The following is an 18,862-nucleotide window of genomic DNA, read 5'->3' as shown; positions in this document are numbered from 1 at the left end:
GCGACATTCATGCCGGTTAATTTAGCAGAGTGAGAACTATTTAATGCTTTTTGCCCAGCTTTTCATATTAATTTAAAGTCTATGCCTCTTTGTACTACATTTTAACAACATAAGGCAAAGCAGTGGGTTTTACAAGTGGCAGAAGCTTTCTAAATAAGAGCTGCGTCGTCTCAAAGGAGCTCCAGACTAGAAACAGCTGCTGCTAATAAACAACTACTATTTTTCACGCAGTGGTGGAAGTGGAGATTTGTATCTGTTTTCCTCCCTTTACATCTTAGTTTTCATGTCAGATATAAAAATGATGATGTTTATTTGATGATGTTTTGTCTGCGAGGTGGGGGCGACCCGGAAGTAGAAAGGCCGTCTTTCCCGCGGGTTTTCATTCATAAATATTGACAGATTTGACATCCACGTGTCCTGCTAAGGGGCCCCGTGATGACGCTTTCACCCAAATATGGTGTTTTTCCTCCTACGAGACGCTGGAGCGGAAAAGTGGAAGAACGGGCCGAGCATGCGCACTCGCTACAAAACTTCAGGGCTGGTTTTCTCTGAATGAGAGAAGCCGCACTCGGGCAGAGCCTGAGCCCTTATAGAAGCTCCCACAGACTCCACACTTTACAGGCTGAGACATGACAAGATTCTGAAGGTTTTTTCAGAGGGATTTTTTAATATCTTATTCCTAGCCTGATTTATTCAACTTTGAAACAAAAAAAAACAGGCGGAATTTGAGTTTTTACAGATTTTTTCACTGTTGATTAGTTTATTGAAAAACTAAACAAAATATCCAAAATCCCTCTGAAAAAATCTTACTAATATGTCAATAAAATAAAACTATAACATTTAATCTGGCTCAATTCATTATTTTGAATTCGTTGCCCAAAATATATGCAATTTTGGCCATTTTAATGCTCAAAATGCCTTATTTTTTATATCAAAACATAAAATGACAGGATGACAGCAATATATAAGTTTCAAATTGACATCTCTACATTTTTTTTTTTCCCCCTATTCACCTGCAGTGTCTCGCCTTTATATTCAAACAGGATTATGAATCACAGAACTCAGCTGCTGTGTTTTTGGTTTATTTAAAGGGACTATAAGGAGTTTAAATTGTTAAAATGAAGTATTTTCCTCCCCCTACATGTTCCAGCCATGTCATAATGTGTAGAATGAGCTCAGACCTGTTCACCACAACTGCCTCTAAAATCCTGTCACTCAAAAATGTGTCACTTCGGCCCGAATTGCCGTCATGCACGAGCTTAATATAGAAGGTGCAGTTACACATATGGCCTGAGGTGGCAGTAGTGAGTATAAAATGGCAAACTTGCTTCCAGCCCCTTTAAGTAAGTAAAGATGCGTTATTTGTCAATATGTATCCTCTGCATTTGACTCACCCCTCGACGCCGCTGGACGACCCGTAGGGAGCAGTGGGCAGAGCTTTACCCAAATCTAAAAGCTAAAAAGAAAAGCATCAAAATAGCGAGAAAAAGAGGATGAAAAGTCGACACAAACATGAGAAAAACACGGACAGAAAAAACTACAAAAACGTGAGAAAAACACAACAAAAAATGATAGTATGGTGCACCACAAGGTTCAATTTTGGGACCGTAATTATTTATTATTTATATTAATGATTTTGCTTCTGTTTCTGCGACCACCTTTCCCGTTCTTTCTGCTGATGATGCCGATCAAAAAAATAATAATAAAAAGCCGAACTGGGGAAAATGCACTCGTTAATGTTAACCTCTTACCCCCCGCCTGAACCAAATGCATTCTGTCCTCTTTGGCTGTTATATAGGCCTGTGCAACACCTCATTTGAAAGCTAAGACCCACAAAACTGATCTTTTTCCTTGCGCTGTTGCTGTGTTGTGTCACCTTTTTTATGTTTTTTTTTTCTTTTTGGTCACACTTTTGTTGAGTTTTTGTAATTTTTTTGGTTAAGTTTTTGTCACTTTTTGGTTGAATTTTTGTCACTTTTTTGTTGAGTTTTTGTCACATTTTTGTTGAATTTTTGTCACTTTTTTGTTGAATTTTTGTCACATTTTGTTGAATTTTTGTCACTTTTTTGTTTAATTTTTGTCACACTTTTGTTGAGTTTTTTTCACTTTTTCTTGAATTTTTGTCACTTTTTCTTGAATTTTTGTCACTTTTTGGTTGAGTTTTTGTCCCACTTTTGTTGAATTTTTGTCACACTTTTGTTGCGTTTACATCCTTGTGGCTATTTTGGTGCTTTTCCCCAAGAAGCTTTTTGATTAGGGTAAAGCCAAACTGGAGAAAATGGGATCTGTTCAGGCGGGAGTTAAGAGGTTAAAATATGTATTTGTGGAAGTGTCACAATTACGCTGATTTGGGCCAGGCTGGTCCGAGTCCAGGGCTGTTTTTCAGTCCCAGTCCCGCCCCTGTCCATGACCCCAGAATTCCCACGTAACACCAGGAACTCTGTCCTGTTCTCTCACACGCCACAACCTCACAGCGGTAAAGTACTGCACACATAGTGATAAAAGTACAACACCAAACTGCTAATTTACAAAGTGTCTGAGTAATGGCGTCTTTAAACTTGACCCTTGTTTTCACGCCGGCGGAAACACATCGATTCACACAGTTTTTTTTTTACAGTCACACCACAGGACTTTTTACAAGTTCATGTTAAAGGAGAAATAATATATGCACTACAAAAAGTAAATATCAAGCATTGGCTTAAATGACTTGAACTGAGGAAATGTTTCTTGTTTTGAGCGGTTTTCACTCATTTAGACACTTTTCCTGATCGGACCGAGTTTACTTTGCTTGTTTGAGGACATTTCAGACCAGTTCTTGGGTAAATCTCGCTTGAAATAAGAAAGTAATATTGCCAATGAGATAAGACCAATTTTCTTACCCCATTGGCAAAGAAAATGACCTGAAATAAGGACGAAATGTATCGAAACGAGTCAGAAACATCTCAGAACAAGTGAAATAATCTAGGACAAATGCCCAACAACTTCTTAACCAGTCAGAACAACTAAAATGTGGATTATTGTGCTCAAACTGAGATGTTTATACTGATCTAGTTAAATACTTTTTGCAGTGTGGTAAAAAATAAATGAGTCTAAATACACTGCAAAAAGTGGATTCTAAGCAAGTAAAAAATGTCTTACTTTAAGAAATAAGTTCTTATTTTTTCCCTAAAAAGTAGTAATGTCTCACTGAGCAAAGTTTTCTTCAGAAAAAAAATCTTGTTTTCGGAAATAAAATCTAGCCATTTGTTCAGATAAATTTGCTAAAAAACATGTTAATTTCCTGAATCTTCTTCAGCTTTAGACAAAGAATATTTGTTCTTATTTTAAGAAAAACTAAGATCACGGCGGCTCGGTGGCACAGCGGTTAGAGCCTCAGCTTCACCCACCAGGACGGGGCCTTTCTGTGTGGAGCATGTTCTCCCCGTGTCTACCACTAAAAACATGTACAATAGGTGAATCCTCCAGCAGGTGATTCTGACCATCAGCCTGGCTCCACATCATGGAGGCGGGTCTCCGGGCGCGGGCCATATTTTCCTTAAATATTAGTATTTATTAAGAACATTTTGCTCAAAAATGTGAGTAATTTAGAACATTTTGCTTAAATCAAGCAACATTTAAGTAAAATATCCACAATTTTTCACTAAATAAGAATGTTTTCCTTAAATGATTCCATTTTCTGAGGACATTTTGCTTAATTCTAGCTTTTTATTTGCTTAAATTTAGTGTTTCTTTCTTGTTTTATGATGAGAAAAATATTCTAGAAACAAGAATTCTTAGCAAGAAAAAAATGCTGACCCCATTGGCAGAATTCTTTCCTTAAAACAAGACAAAGATGTTTTTCCTTGTTGTTAGTAGGGTACTTTTTGCAGTACATCAGTCACATTACGCTGTAGCACATAATTGATACAGAGATTTCTGAGTATTGTTACAAAGAAGACAAATGGGTAACGCTTTACTTTACGGGCCGGTAAGTCCTTGGTACTTACAGTGGTATTTACACTGGTTATTCTAGGTACTTATTGTGGTTCTTACAGTGGTACTTACGGTAATACTTACAGTGGTACTTATGGTGGTAACTACAGTGGTAATTCTAGATACTTATCTTGGTACTTAAAGGATACTATAGTGAGAATTACAAGTTTTGTACTGCTAGATACAGTGGTAACTCTTAGTAATGAAGGTTGTACTTGTTGTTTTCCCTAATGCTGATTTATGATTTATGTTTTGTAGTCACACAATCCGAGAAATGACTTCTGTATGTAGTATGTACCAATAAGTACCATAGATGTATCACTGAAACTACTAGAAACTATCATTTAAAGTATCAAAGTACATAGAAGTATGACCTTCATTGCTAAGAGTTACCCCTGTATCTCATAGTAATGAGAGATACTGTGGTAACTCTGTGTCTCCCTGACCCTATTTCTAATTACTAGTAATTATGACTTTTAGAACCACAATAAAAACCTAGAATTATCACTGTAAATATTAGTACTTACCACTGTAATTACCACTGTAATTACCACTGTAAGTACACTACAAAAAGTAAATATCAAGCATTGGCTTAAATGACTTGAATTGAGGAAATGTTTCTTGTTTTGAGCGGTTTTCACTCATTTAGACACTTTTCCTGATCGGACCGAGTTTGCTTTGCTTGTTTGAGGACATTTCAGACCAGTTCTAGGGTAAATCTCGCTTGAAATAAGAAAGTAAAATTGCCAATGAGACAAGACCGTTTTTCTTTCCCCATTGGCAAAGAAAATGACCTGAAATAAGGACGAAATGTATCGAAACGAGTCAGAAACATCTCAGAACAAGTGAAATAATCCAGGACAAATGCCCGAGAACTTCTTAACAAGTCAAAACAACAAACATTTGGATTATTGTGCTCAAATTGAGATGTTTATGCCGATCTAGTTAAATACTTTTTGCAGTGTACCACAATAAGTACCAAGAGGAACCACTGTAATTACACAGTAAGTACCACTGTCATTACTAGTAATTACCACTATAAGTACCACGGACTTACCGGCCCGTAATGTAAAGTGTTACCGACAAATGGAATTAAACTTACATACAATTAGTACAACCACTGCGACCATACATGGATTGAATCTCTCACCCCCACTGTCTCCAAACCTCCAGCCAGTGAGCTCTGAAATAAAAAAGGGAGAAGTGGCCGGGGCTCAGGTGTGCGGTGTGATGGGGTGAGCGGGGGGATAAATGGACCTGAGATTGGACTGCGATTGCTGTTTTATATGTCACACACGGGCACGTACGGGCGTTCTTCAGACCTGTGAATAGACTGCTGTTCCTGTGGTTTCGTGTCGGGACAGTTTCGGCAGTGGATGGGCTTTCTGTCAACCTGTCAGAGCCACCGACGCCCAAAAAGAATCAATACTCCAGCGAGCCGCGAGGAGGGAGAGCGTCGCCGGCGCTTTGAGCTCCGGCGCCTGAGAAAAGAGTCGATCGTTTTATTACTGTTTGCCATCGCGATAAGGTCAGGGCCGGTTTAAAAGGGATTTTCTTTTGGCAGCAGCATTTTTTATCAAGGGTTGTCACAGGGTTGCACCATCACCAGCTGATTAATTCTTATTACACCATAACACTTATAGTTTGAATCTATTATAGAATGTAAACTATTTCAGTGTTAAAGCTGTAAATATGACCAAAACAACTGGGCACCGGTCAAAAAAACACTAGATAGATGTTGCCCTGACTGCAGGTCAATGGTCCTCATGGCGAGACATTGTGGCTGGGGCGACTCCGAGAGGAACTCTGTTATACAGAATCCTATACAGACTTTACAGACTCCCAAAGACAACTTAAAGGGACTATAAGGAGTTTAAAAATGTTAAAATTAAGTATTTTCCTCCCCCACATGTTCCTCCATGTCCTAATGTGTAGAATGAGCTCAGACCTGTTCACCACAACTGCCTCTAAAATCCTGTCACTCAAAAATGTGTCACTTCGGCCCGAATTGCCGTCATGCACGAGCTTAATACAGAAGGTGCAGTTACACATATGGCCTGAGGTGGCAGTAGTGAGTATAAAATGGCGAACTTGCTTCCAGCCCCTTTAAAGGGATATTTCAGGATTTTTGACATAGGGCCTCATTTCTTAGTTATCCAGAGTGTTGTTGATTTCTGGAGATATTTATATTTTTAAATCCATGCAGTTCTTATATTTGATGAATTTAGTGGCGCTAGGCTAGTGCAAGGCTAGCACATGTCTATGGTATCAGCTAGCCTGCATTAAAAACAGTGTGACCCGCTCCACAGAGCACCTGAGGCAAATCACTGATAACACCAGACTAACCATATACATGTCTGTGTCCATAGAGTCATTTTAACCATTTTGCATTTAAAATACCTTATATTTGAGCAGCTTCAGCTTCGTGGTTGTATAAGCTACGCGGCGGCGGAGTGATCTGCTAGAAAATAGTCCCTCAAAATGTGATCATTCATGTGATGCAGGTCAGTTATATTCCAAACATGACTCTATGGACACAGACATTTATATGGTTAGTCTGGTGTTATCAGTGATTTGCCTCAGGTGCTCTGTGGAGCGGGTCACACTGTTTTTAATGCAGGCTAGCTGATACCATAGACATGCACTAGCCTAGCACCACGAAACTCTTCAAACATAAGAACTGCTTGAATTACAAAAAAAATATCTCCAGAAATCAGCAACACTCTGGATAACGAGGAAATGAGGCCCTATGTCAAACATCCTGAAACATCCCTTTAAAACCCTGGCTCCAGAGGGTTTTTATTTATGTGGAGGACACAAACAGAGCGATGAATGTGTGATACCGGTCTCTTCCCTCCTGTTCAGTGCACTCCGTACAAACGTGCGAGCAGCCCGGTCAAAGCCAAGGGTGGATATTGTGTCCCTGTTACAAAAGTAGAAGTAACAAAAACCAAGGATAAATAAAGTTGTAATTTAATAAAAGGAGTGTACAAGGTAAATTTAACAAAGGAGTGGCAAAAATAACCATAAGAACAAAGGCTACTTACAATATGTACAGAAGGTTAACCAAAGACAAGACACTAAAATGAAAAAACAAAACCAATCGGCCTGTTGCACGGTGTGGCTATGCTAGCTCCTCTGACCTGAAGGTGTGAGCGCCTGGACTTCCTGTCTGTTTTCTTTTCCTGGAATAATAATCATATTTTCTAAAGATTATGTTGTGGGCGGTGAGTTCTCGGTAGATGATCATTTATTGTGTTCAAATCATGAAGTTCAGATCAGAGACGCCTGAGATCATGAAGGATTGAGAGTTTGTCTTGAAGCTAAAGGCTAATGTGCTATAAAATATATATAAAGGCACTATTTCAAGTTGTGTAATGCATTAACCCCTTAACTCCCACCTGAACCGAGCACATTTTCTCGACGAAAACAATGATGGAAATGTGGCAAAAATGTCACAAAAATGTCACAAAAAATTGACGAAAAATGTGATAAAATAATGACCAAAAAATTACAAAAATGTGATAAAATGTGACAAAAATGTGATAAAATGTGACCAAAAAATGGCAAAAATGTGATAAAAAATGGACAAAAAAGGGACAAAAAATTTATGAAAAAGTGGCAAAAATGTCACAAAAAATGTCACACGAAATTGACGAAAAATGACAAAAATGTGATAAAAAATTGATAAAAATGTGACAAAAAAAATTACAAAAAAGGGACAAAAAATTGACGAAAAAATGAAAAAAAAAAAAAAAAATGTGACCAGAAAGTGACAAAAATGATGGAAAAAAAATCTGATGACGTGAGGAAAAAAGATCCTCTCGGTTCAGGCGGGAGTTAAGAGGTTAAAGACAAACTCCCTGATCCTCACAAACATAAACGTCTCCTCTATGGAAATATTTCTACCAGGAACTCACTGGTCTGAGCTAATCTTAATGGAAATGAATACGAACAGGAAGTACTAGCGCCCACAGCTTCAGCTCAGAGGAACTAGCGTAGCCACATTGTGCAACAAGCCGATTTGACAAAAGCTAACGAGCGTCTCCAAAACTAGTCACCAAAGGCCTAATAACAAAACGAGTGACAAACAAAATGAGACACAATCTAAAGTAACTAAAACCGAGTGTTCCTAGACAATACAGGAAGTCATGACCGACCAGAAGGGACACAGACAAAATGGCGTCCTGGCCACACTGCAAAAAGTATTTAACTAGATCAGTATAAACATCTCAATGTGAGCACAATAATCCAAATTTTAGCTGTTTTGACTTGTTAAGAAGTTGTTGGGCATTTGTCCTAGATTATTTCACTTGTCCTGAGATGTTTCTGACTTGTTTCGATACGTTTCGTCCTTATTTCAGGTCATTTTCTTTGCCAATGGGGAAAGAAAATTGGTCTTATCTCATTGGCGTTTTTACTTTTAACTTTGAACTCTTATTTCAAGCGAGATTTACCCTAGAACTGGTCAGAAATGTCCTCAAACAAGCAAAGTAAACTTGGTCCGATCAGGAAAAGTGTCTCAATGAGTGAAAACCGTTTAAAACAAGATACATTTCCTCAATTCAAGTCATTTAAGCCAATGCTTGATGTTTACTTTTTGTAGTGCACAAGGACCAGCAGCCCCGAATGAGCCACGGTGGAGTCCTTTTATAGGAGTGGCTGGCACAGGTGGCTTGAACGAGCTCCCCCCCCCAGGTGTTGAGCTGCTCCCCCAATCAGGCGGCAGCCCAGGACCACAGCAGCAAATTTACATGGGGGAAAAAAACAGGTTTAGGCCACACAAACAAAAATATACAAAAAGGAGGGAACCTGGAGGCCTGGGCGGCAGTGGAGTCTGAATAAATACGTGGTTTGTGCGTGACAAGGTCCTACCGCTGTAGAGTTTACAGACTTCCTTCCCGTCTGGTGCACAGTTTCATTAATATCGCTGACACTGGCTTCCATCCCGTGTCAGGATCTATAGCTCTTGTTTTGACTCGGTTTGGGTTTTGCCGTGTCACGACAGCCGCCCACAGCAGCGGAGATCGCCAGGCCCGTCATTTTCACAGAGTAGAGGATTTGTACGCTTATATTAATTTATTTCAACGCGCTAATTGGGTAATTTTAACACAATTTGCGATAATTTTCCCGGCCCTAGTGTTATTTTTTCATGAATCGTGTTTGTTTCCTGTGTAATATATCTACAAGATAACAGGGGCTGGACTGGGACTGAAAAACAGCCCTGGACTCTGACCAGCCGGGCCCAAATTAGCGTAATTGTGACTTCCACAAATACACTTTTTAACCTCTGACCCCCCGCCTTAACATTAACGAGTGCATTTTCCCCAGTTCGGCTTTTTATTATCATTTTTTTGATCGGCATCATCAGCAAAAAGAGCGGGAAAGGCGGTCGTAGAAACAGAAGCAAAATCATTAATATAAATAATAAATAATAATGGTCCCAAAACTGAACCTTGTGGCGCACCATACTCCACGGAATTCCTTTTGGATTCATGTTTTTGTAATACTGGGCTTTACCCAAATCTAAAAGCTTCTCGACTGGAGAGCAAAGGAAAGCTAAGACCTACAAAAGTGATGGAAACTTTTCGTCACGTAATTTTTTGTCCGTGTTTTTCTCACGTTTGTGTTGACTTTTCAGCCTCTTTTTCTCGCTATTTTGATGCTTTTCTTTTTAGCTTTTAGATTTGGGTAAAGCTCGGTTGAGGCGGGACTGGTGGCCCCTCTGTCTCATATGGCCAGTCTGTTCTGACCTCACTTGAGTCCCGTATCTGGATGTAACGGATCCAAAGACGTACGAACGGGGGGCCTGACTCCCCCAGTGTGTAAACATGGCTTTGGTCCATCAGCCCAGAGCAGAGCCGTGGGAAGATGTTTTAGTTAGGGGGCGCTGAGGGACAAAATGTACCCCCAAAATACTTTTTCTGTGCATAAATCCTATTGATTAACCTCTTAACTCCCGCCTGAACCGAGAGCATTTTCTCCAGTTCAGCTTTACCCAAATCCTGTAGGCCAGTGTAACGCCTCATCTGAAAGACCTACAAAACTAAATTGATCTTTTTCCTCACATCAGATTTTTTTCCAGCACTTTTTTTGTTGGGCAGTCGTCTCATTTTTGTCAAATTTTCGTGACTTTTTTGTCACTTTTTCGTCAAATTATTCGCATTTTTTTGGTCAAATTCTTATCACTTTTTCGTCCTTTTTTTGTTAATTTATTGTCAATTTTTGTTAATTTTTTGTCACTTTTTCGTCAAATTATTCTTTTTTTTTTGGTCAAATTCTTATCACTTTTTCGTCCATTCTTTCTCAATTTTTCGTCAAATTTTTGTCAAATTTTTGTCAATTTTTTGTACATTTTTTGTACATTTTTTGTCACTTTTTCTCCATTTTTTTGTTTTTTGTCAAATTTTTGTCAATTTTTTGTTAATTTTTTGTAACTTTTTCGTCAAATTAGTCACATTTTTTTGTCAAATTCTTATCACTTTTTTGTCAATTTTTTCTCAATTTTTCGTCAAATTTTTTCTCACTGTTTTGTCAAATTTTTGTCAATTTTTCTCATTATTTCGAATTTTTTTGGTCATTTTTTGTAATTTTTTTGTCAATTTTTCATCAAATTCTTATCACTGTTTCGTCCATTTTTTTTGTCATTTTTTGCCAAATTTTTCTCAGTTTTTTGTCAATTTTTTGTCAATTTTTGTCATTTTTTCTAAATTTTTTGTCATTTTTTCATCAAATTCTTATCACTTTTTCGTCTATTTTTTCTCACTTTTTTGTCAAATTTTTGTCATTTTCTGTAAATTTTTTGTCACTCTTTCATCCTTGTTTTCGTCTCAGTTTTGTTGCTATTTTCACACCTGTTTCCCAGAAGCTTTTGGACTGGGGGTAAAGCTGGAGAAAATGTGCTCGGTTCAGGTGGGAGTTAAGGGGTTAATATTGCCTGCACTTCCCACCTCTCCACCAGGGGGTGCTGCGGCGCCCTCAGCACCCTGGGTTCCCACGGCCTCGGCACAGAGCGGTCGCCCACAAAGGCCTGTTCCCGCTCTGTTATAAACCTTTGTCTCTTTGTGCTCTCCAGGTTTACAGGTGGTGTTGAACTCCATCATCAAAGCCATGGTGCCCTTGTTGCACATCGCTCTCCTCGTCCTCTTCGTCATCATCATCTACGCCATCATCGGCCTCGAGCTCTTCATGGGCAAGATGCACAAGACCTGCGTTCACAGCATCACAAGTGAGTAGTATACACTTTAGGGAAGCAAATCCAAAAAGAACTGTCAGTCAGAGCCTCCAGTCACAAAGGAGTCGTATATAACAGTGGTTCTCAACCTGGGGGTCGCGAGACAAATTTGGGGGGTCGCCAGATCATTTAGATAAAATCTACATATTTTCGTTTGCAAACAATCTAATGTTTTATTGTATCATGTGTTTGCTATTGTACCAGAGGGCCATTATTTGTTCGTAGTTTCATGAATTTTATTTCAGCCATTTGTTTTTTTTAACTTTTTGTTTATTGACAAGTCAGGTACATTCTTTTCACTTTTTCGTCCATTTTTTCTCAATTTTTTCTCAATTTTTCGTCCATTTTTTCTCACGTTTTGTCAATTTTTTGTCACTTTTTTTAAAAACATTTTTTCGTCATTTTTTTCTCACTTTTTTGTCAAATTTTTCGATTGTTTTGGTCAAATTTTTGGACATTTTTTGTCACTTTTTTTGTCAAATGTTTCGATTTTTTTTGTACATTTTTCTCACTTTTTTGTCCAATTTTGGTCCATTTTTTCTGAATTTTTCGTCAATTTTTTCTCACTTTTTTGTCAAATTTTTATCATTTTTTTGGTCAAATTTTTGGATTTTTTGTCTTTTTTTCACATTTTCATCCTTGTTTTGTCTCAGTTTTGTCGCTAAAATCCCCAAAATAAAAAAATTAACCCCCCGAAAAAAAAAAAAGAACAATTAAAAGACATGGAAAAAAAATAATAATAGTAATAATAAAAATAATAATAATAAGTAAATAAATAAAATAAAATGCGGTCCTATAAACAACATTATGAGAACTTATCTCCACTATTTAACCATAGCCCGGGTGGGGGGTCACGAACCCCTTTACCTGTTATAATGGGGGTCGCGGCTCCAAAAGGTTGAGAACCACTGGTATATAAGACGCCTCTATTTACTATTGGATCATCTTATCTCTTAACTTATCTTATGAACTGTGCGATAATATTATTTCAATACTTTACTACGGCATTTCAACACGTTCTATTGGATTTAAACCACAATGTTGAAATCTTAAACCAATGAAATAAACTGTGTAAGAAAGACTGAAGAAAAGTAAATTAGTGATGATAGTAATGATGATAAGTTTACCTTAAAGGGACTACACGGAGTTTAGCAATGTTAAAATGAAGTATTTTCCTCCCCCACATGTTCCTCCATGTCCTGATGTGTAGAATGAGCTCAGACCTGTTCACCACAACTGCCTCGAAAATCCTGCACTGTCTCTCAGAAAGGTGTTATTTCGGGTCTGAAGTGCCGTCATGCACGAGCTGAATATAGAAGCTGCAGTTACACGTATGACCTGAGGTGGCAGTAGTGAGCATAAAATGGCCAACTTGCATCTAACCCCTTTAAAATGGTGTAAAAAGAACAGTCACGTGTCCAAAGTTTATAAACCAAATGCCATTTATTGAAGTGTTAAAGGAACAGGCCACCGTTTCTACATACTGAGATATGCTCTTACCTGAGCTGTGACGAGTTCTTTAGGACCTGTCTGATCTTCAGTCACGTAAACACAGCGCAGACGGCGTTAGCATTTAGCCTCTCCCTCTCTCCTCTATAGCTCCAAAACAGGTCAAGATAGAAGCTACCAAGCTCTTCCACGTTTTCCCTATTTAAATATGGTTACGTGAAGTGTTCCACTACAAAGTATAATTGCACAAAATTAAACAATGTGGATTTTCTAAGCGGATAAAAGGGGGAACTATATTGTAAGGCGTAATAATACCAGGAGTAGTTTGGCATCCGCACAGTAAAGTGAAGATTACTGCGCGGATTTCGAACTACTCAGCAAAAAAGTGACAAAAATCCAGCAAAAAATGACAAAAATGCATAAGGGAAATAAAAAGTGACGACAATAGCAAAGAGGAGAGAATGCATTTGGTTTTGGCGGGTGGTAAGAGGTTAAAAGGGCTAGATGCAAGTTAGCCATTTTATACTCACTACTGCCACCTCAGGTCATACGTGTAACTGCAGCTCCAAAACAGGTCAAAATAGGCGTAATAATACCAGGAGTAGTTCGAAATCCGTGCAGTAATCTTCACTTTACTGTGCGGATGTCGAACTACTCCTGGTATTATTACGCCTTACAATATAGTCCCCCCTTTTATCCGCTTAGAAAATCCACATTGTTTAATTGTGTGTAATTATACTTTGTAGTGGAACACTTCCCGTAACCATGTTTAAATAGGGGAAACGTGGAAGAGCTTGGTAGCTTCTATCTTGACCTGTTTTGGAGCTATAGTGGAGAGAGGGAGAGGCTAAATGCTAACGCCGTCTGCGCTGTGTTTACGTGACTGAAGATCAGACAGGTCCTAAAGAACTCGTCACAGCTCAGGTAAGAACATATCTCAGTGTGGAAAAACGCTGGCCTGTTCCTTTAACATTGAAAAGTGCATTAACACAAAATGTAACAAAGTGCTGTGAAACTGCAGGATAAAAATAGTATTAGTATTGCGATACTCGATAGAGTATCGATACTTGCTATTTGCAGCAAAACGTATTGTGATTCAATATTTTATCCCAGCGCTAGTATGCGTTTATGCAGTTCTGGCAGGAGTACTTTTATGACAGAGTACTTTTACTTTTTACGTGAGCAATATTGCTTCAACGTAGCAATACTGAAGTAAAACTATGAGTCTAAAATTTACAAAAATCCATCAAAAAAGTGACAAAAATCCATCCAAAAAAAGACAAAAATCCATCAAAAAAAAAGACAAAAATCCATCAAAAAAAGTGACAAAAATCCAGCAAAAAAGTGACAAAAATCCATCAAAAAAAGTGACAAAAATCCATCAAAAAAAAGACAAAAATCCATCAAAAAAAAGACAAAAATCCAGCAGAAAAAAGACAAAAATCCAGCAGAAAAAAGACAAAAATCCATCAAAAAAAGTGACAAAAATCCAGCAAAAAAGTGACAAAAATCCATCAAAAAAAGTGACAAAAATCCATCAAAAAAAGTGACAAAAATACATTAAAAAAAGACAAAAATCCAGCAAAAAAAGTGACAAAAATACATAAAAAAAGACAAAAATCCATCAAAAAAAGTGACAAAAATCCATCAAAAAAGTGACAAAAATCCATCAAAAAAAAGACAAAAATCCAAAAATTAGAAAGAAAAAAAAAATTATAATCGATTTTTTGCGATTATGCTAATTTTGTAATCGTTTACTGTTGTAATCGAAATCGTAATCGAATTTCGATTAATTGCACAGCCCTATAACAATCTTTTTGAAAACAGATCTCGTACTGTTTAAAGATCACCTTCATTAACTACTCAGGACGTCGTTTAGATTCTGCAGCGATGGATCCGGGCTGTAATCGAGAGAGCAGCATCAGCCCTAAAGGATGTGAGGCAGGTCCTCCAGAGCCCTGAAGGTATAAACGGGCTTGAGTGTTGTTACGGCGGCGATGGCTCCCACGAGGAGCGTTTACCGCGGACGCTCTGAGTGCCAGGTTATGGCATACGCGGCCCCAGAGAGCTTGTTTTGTATAATTAGCGCGGCGCATTTCCACATTGATTTTCCTCTCACTTCAGCCGTTTAACCTGTGTTTAACCTCGGCGAATACTTGACGGTGTTTTGAAAAATGTAAATCTATTAGCGCAAGCTGTGCAAATGATCTTGATTGTGTGTTATTAAAGTGTCCGGCCCGGTTACGTCGCTCGCCAAAGGATTTGAAACGAGACTGAAACGATTGTAACACTACAACGAAATCACACAAATTATTGCTATTTGAAAATATATTGAGAGAAGAGACTTTTCTATTAAGGCGAGACACGGCAGGTGAAAGTATTGATGTTTCACGCAGTGGTCGAAGTGGAGATTTGTATCTATTTTCCTCCCTTTAATAATATAATGATACCGGAAAATACGGTATCTCCAAATCAAAAAAATCTCCCTCACTCCCCTGTTTGTAGGTTTACAGTTGAAATATGCCAAGATTTCTTGCATTTGTAGGATCCAATGTCTAGTATTTAGGCATTAAAAGGCATTATATTTGCCTTGCTGCCGCCTGTAGAAACCCTGAAATGCAGTGGTGTGGTCTTCAGTTTTCTAGTGGGTAGACTGTATTTTTTAGCAGGCGTGGGGGATAGCCAATTATATGCTCTGAAAAAAAAAATTCCCGTCACAAACTATTAATAATATTAAATGTATCATCGACAATTAAATAGATTTTAAACCAAACTGTGAATATAAATGTTATTGAAATAACAAGCAATAGACCTATAGGAATGTTCAAAGGCTGTAGCTCGACTATAAGGCTGTGGGACTGAAGCCAAAATGAAAACTTCAATGTTGTTCATTTAAGTTTTAAGCCCAGTCTGCTTTCACCAACCCCCCCACCAGTCAACCACCGGGCTCTCGCGCCTGTAAACTCCCCCACACACAAAACCATGGGTGGGAGATGAGCCGATCTTCTCTCGTTTTCAGGGGAGGAAAAGTTTGTGCTGGTCTCCAAACGGACAGAAAGTGCAAAAATAACACTGTGTTGCGACCCGGCTCTGCTAGTAAAGGAAGTAACAAAAACCAAGATGTAAAATGGATAAATAAAGTTGTAATTTAATAAAAGGAGTGTAAAAGGTAATCTTAACATAAGGTGTATAACAAAAATAACCAAACAAAGGCTATTTACAATATTTACAGAAGGTCAACCAAAGACAAGACACTAAAATGAAAAAACAAAACCAATTTGACAAAAGCTAACGAGCGTCTCCAAAACTAGTCACCAAAGGCCTAATAACAAAACGAGTGACAAACAAAATGGGACACAATCTAAAGTAACTAAAACCGAGTGTTCCTAGAAAATACAGGAAGTCATGACCGACGAGAAGGAACACAGACAAAATGGCGTACTGGCCACAAAGACCAGGGCTCAATCCGAAACCATCAAATTGTAGCCTCTAAGCACTAACACTAGCAACTAACTCCTTAACCTTTCATGGGTCGACTGTTAGATCTGTGCAGTTAGTGAACTAGAGCTTCAGCAGCATTTGAACAATCCGTCCGTCCTTAAACAGGGGAAGGGGAAGTGACATCACCAACAGCTGTTTTTCTTCTTCTTTAAAGTTATTGGTGGAGTGCAGGCCAAACAAAAGTGCGTGTCGCCCCCTAGTGTCCAACAACAACATAGTGTCCAAACAAAGACATTTGAGGAGAAAAATAAATCCAAATGATCCAAACATTTCCCTTTAGTGTTATTTTATTTCAGCAGCTGTTTCTTAAAGCGACAGCAGCAAATGATCCAAACAAAAGCATTTAATCCGTTTCCTGAGTTTCCTCTTTAACACTGACATGTGACTGAGCTGTGGGGACGACAACATGGATTTATCACTTTATAAAGTTTGGCTTGTGCAGAATCTTAATTTTTAATTATTATTATTTTTATTATTAAATGTGCTCCTGTCAATCAACAGCGGTTGCGCATGAATCACTCATGGGGCTGAGGGGGCTTGTGGGATGGGACATAGCTCCTAATCACCGGTTAGTTAGCACCCGAGGTCCCTATGCTAAAGTGGCTATGATAGTTAGCATCGAAGCTCCTTTTCCAAACTCCTTCCTAACTGACAGACCAATTCGGAAGCATCTTGTCATGGCGGACGCTGACGCACATCCGGTTTGGCGTAAGAGCTCTTAGCAATCTGCTCGTTTCGGACGCAGCACAGCAGCCCTGAATGAGCCACGGTGGAGTCCTTTTATAGGAGTGGCTGGCACAGGTGGCTTTAACGAGCTCCCCCCAGGTGTAGAACCGCTCCACCAATCGCAGCCCAGGACCACAGCAGCAAATTTACATGGGGGAAAAAGCAGGTTTAGGCCACACAACCAAAAATATACAAAAAGGAGGGACCCTGGAGGCCTGGGGCCGTAACAACTGTGCAAATGAGTGATAGCTACGTATCTTTTCCCACTTTGTAGTGGTTATACTGAAATTCTGCAGGCGTTATAGTGGTTATACGGCGTATACCTGCGTTTCACGTAGACTACACCGCTGCTGAAATGGGATCTGGGCACGGACCTCCCTGATGTGAACAGACAAGATCAACATTCTAAAATCAATCCTGCAGCAAAGTGTCAGCAAAGCTAGTTAAGTTGGACAGAGGGTACGAGATCAGCACAAGGTTTGGAGATGATTTTGATCCGGTCGCCCACTGGTCAAATCACAAGCATGCTTTAACCTTAACTTTTTACATATTTTAAAGGGATTTTCTGTTGTTTTTATTCTCTTCTTCCAGGCCTAAACGCAGAGGAAAAACCCGCCCCGTGCGCGCCGGACGGGGGCTACGGCCGCCACTGCTACCGCAACGGGACGGAGTGCAGGATGGGGTGGGAGGGGCCCAACGACGGCATCACGAACTTCGACAACTTCGCCTTCGCCATGCTGACCGTGTTCCAGTGCATCACCATGGAGGGCTGGACGGACGTGCTCTACTGGGTGAGTCGAACCCCAGAACCCAACACGGATCGTGGTTTTCTGCTCTGTTTAGTTCAGGCACATTCAGTTTAGCGTAGCCGTTTTAGCTAGCTTTGTCTCGAGTGATTATTATTATGACTCCGAGAGCTTACTGGCTCCACACCCTGCACTTCTGTTCTCCCGCTGAACTCTTTTCTGTTTGAGAACTGTACACACAAGCACCGCCTCATCTATTATTCACAGCGTTTACTTTCCACAAGAGCTTGGTGCTGTCTGCTCTTCACAAAGTAAATCCCTGCTATTTGTTTAGCCTTGTAGAATGCATTTCATTACTGGGAAAACAAACAAAGAATACAGTCCTTTAGAGCAGGGGTTCTCAACCTGGGCGTCGGGACAAATTGGGGTGGCCAGAGCATATAGATGAAATATGTATTTTAATATTATTATTATGGCGTCGTAGCGTACATGCTAGTTTACCAGGGTGCCATTATTTGTTCTAAATTTAATTCATTTTTGTTTTAGCCATTGTTTTTCTTTGTTTTTTAAGAGTTGTATAGGTTAACCTCTTAACTCCCGCCTGAACCGAGAGGATCTTTTTCCTCACGTCATCAGATTTTTGTTCCATCATTTTTTTGTTGGGTATTCGACTCATTTTTGTAACTTTTTCATCATTTTTTTTTTTTTTTTTTGTCACATTTTTGTCAATTTTTAGTATTTTTTTTGTCCAATTTTTATCACATTTTTGTAATTTTTGTGTCACATTTTTCTCATTTTTTTTGGTCACATTTTTTTCATTTTTTCGTCATTTTTAGTCAAATTTTATCACATTTTTGTCATTTTTTTTGTCATTTTTTGATAACATTTTTGTCATTTTTTAATCACATTTTTGTCATTTTTTGTCATTTTTTTATCACATTTTTTTCATTTTTTAATCACATTTTTTCGTCAATTTTTTTATCAAATTTCCGTCATTTTTTTGTTAATTTTTTGTCATTTTTTATCACATTTTTGTAATTTTTTGTCACATTTTTTTCATTTTTCGTCAATTTATAATCAAATTTTCGTCATTGTTTTGTTATATTTTGGTCATTTTGTTTGTCAAATTTGATCCCATTTTTGTCATTTTTTGTCATTTTTTTATCACATTTTTGTCATTTTTTCGTCAATTTCTTGTCAATTTCTTGTGACATTTTTCCCATTTTATTCATAC

General features: G+C 38.5%; 1 protein-coding gene across 12 annotated transcripts in view; it reads left to right on the top strand.

Annotated features, from left to right (window-relative positions):
• The window catches only part of cacna1c (calcium channel, voltage-dependent, L type, alpha 1C subunit), a 373,377-nt gene that overhangs the window by 184,172 nt on the left and 170,343 nt on the right, over positions 1-18,862 (top strand). For all 12 annotated transcript variants that reach the window (XM_079552350.1, XM_079552351.1, XM_079552357.1 and 9 more), the window contains exons 5-6: positions 11,048-11,200; positions 17,474-17,673. In XM_079552350.1, the coding sequence (XP_079408476.1) occupies positions 11,048-11,200; positions 17,474-17,673 (353 nt within the window). The remainder of the gene's footprint in view (positions 1-11,047; positions 11,201-17,473; positions 17,674-18,862) is intronic.

Source organism: Gobius niger, assembly GCF_951799975.1.
Source record: "Gobius niger genome assembly, chromosome: 2".
Taxonomy (NCBI): Eukaryota; Metazoa; Chordata; class Actinopteri; order Gobiiformes; family Gobiidae; genus Gobius; species Gobius niger.
The sequence above is the reverse complement of the archived record's forward strand: the minus strand, read 5'-3'. Positions and strand labels throughout refer to the sequence as shown.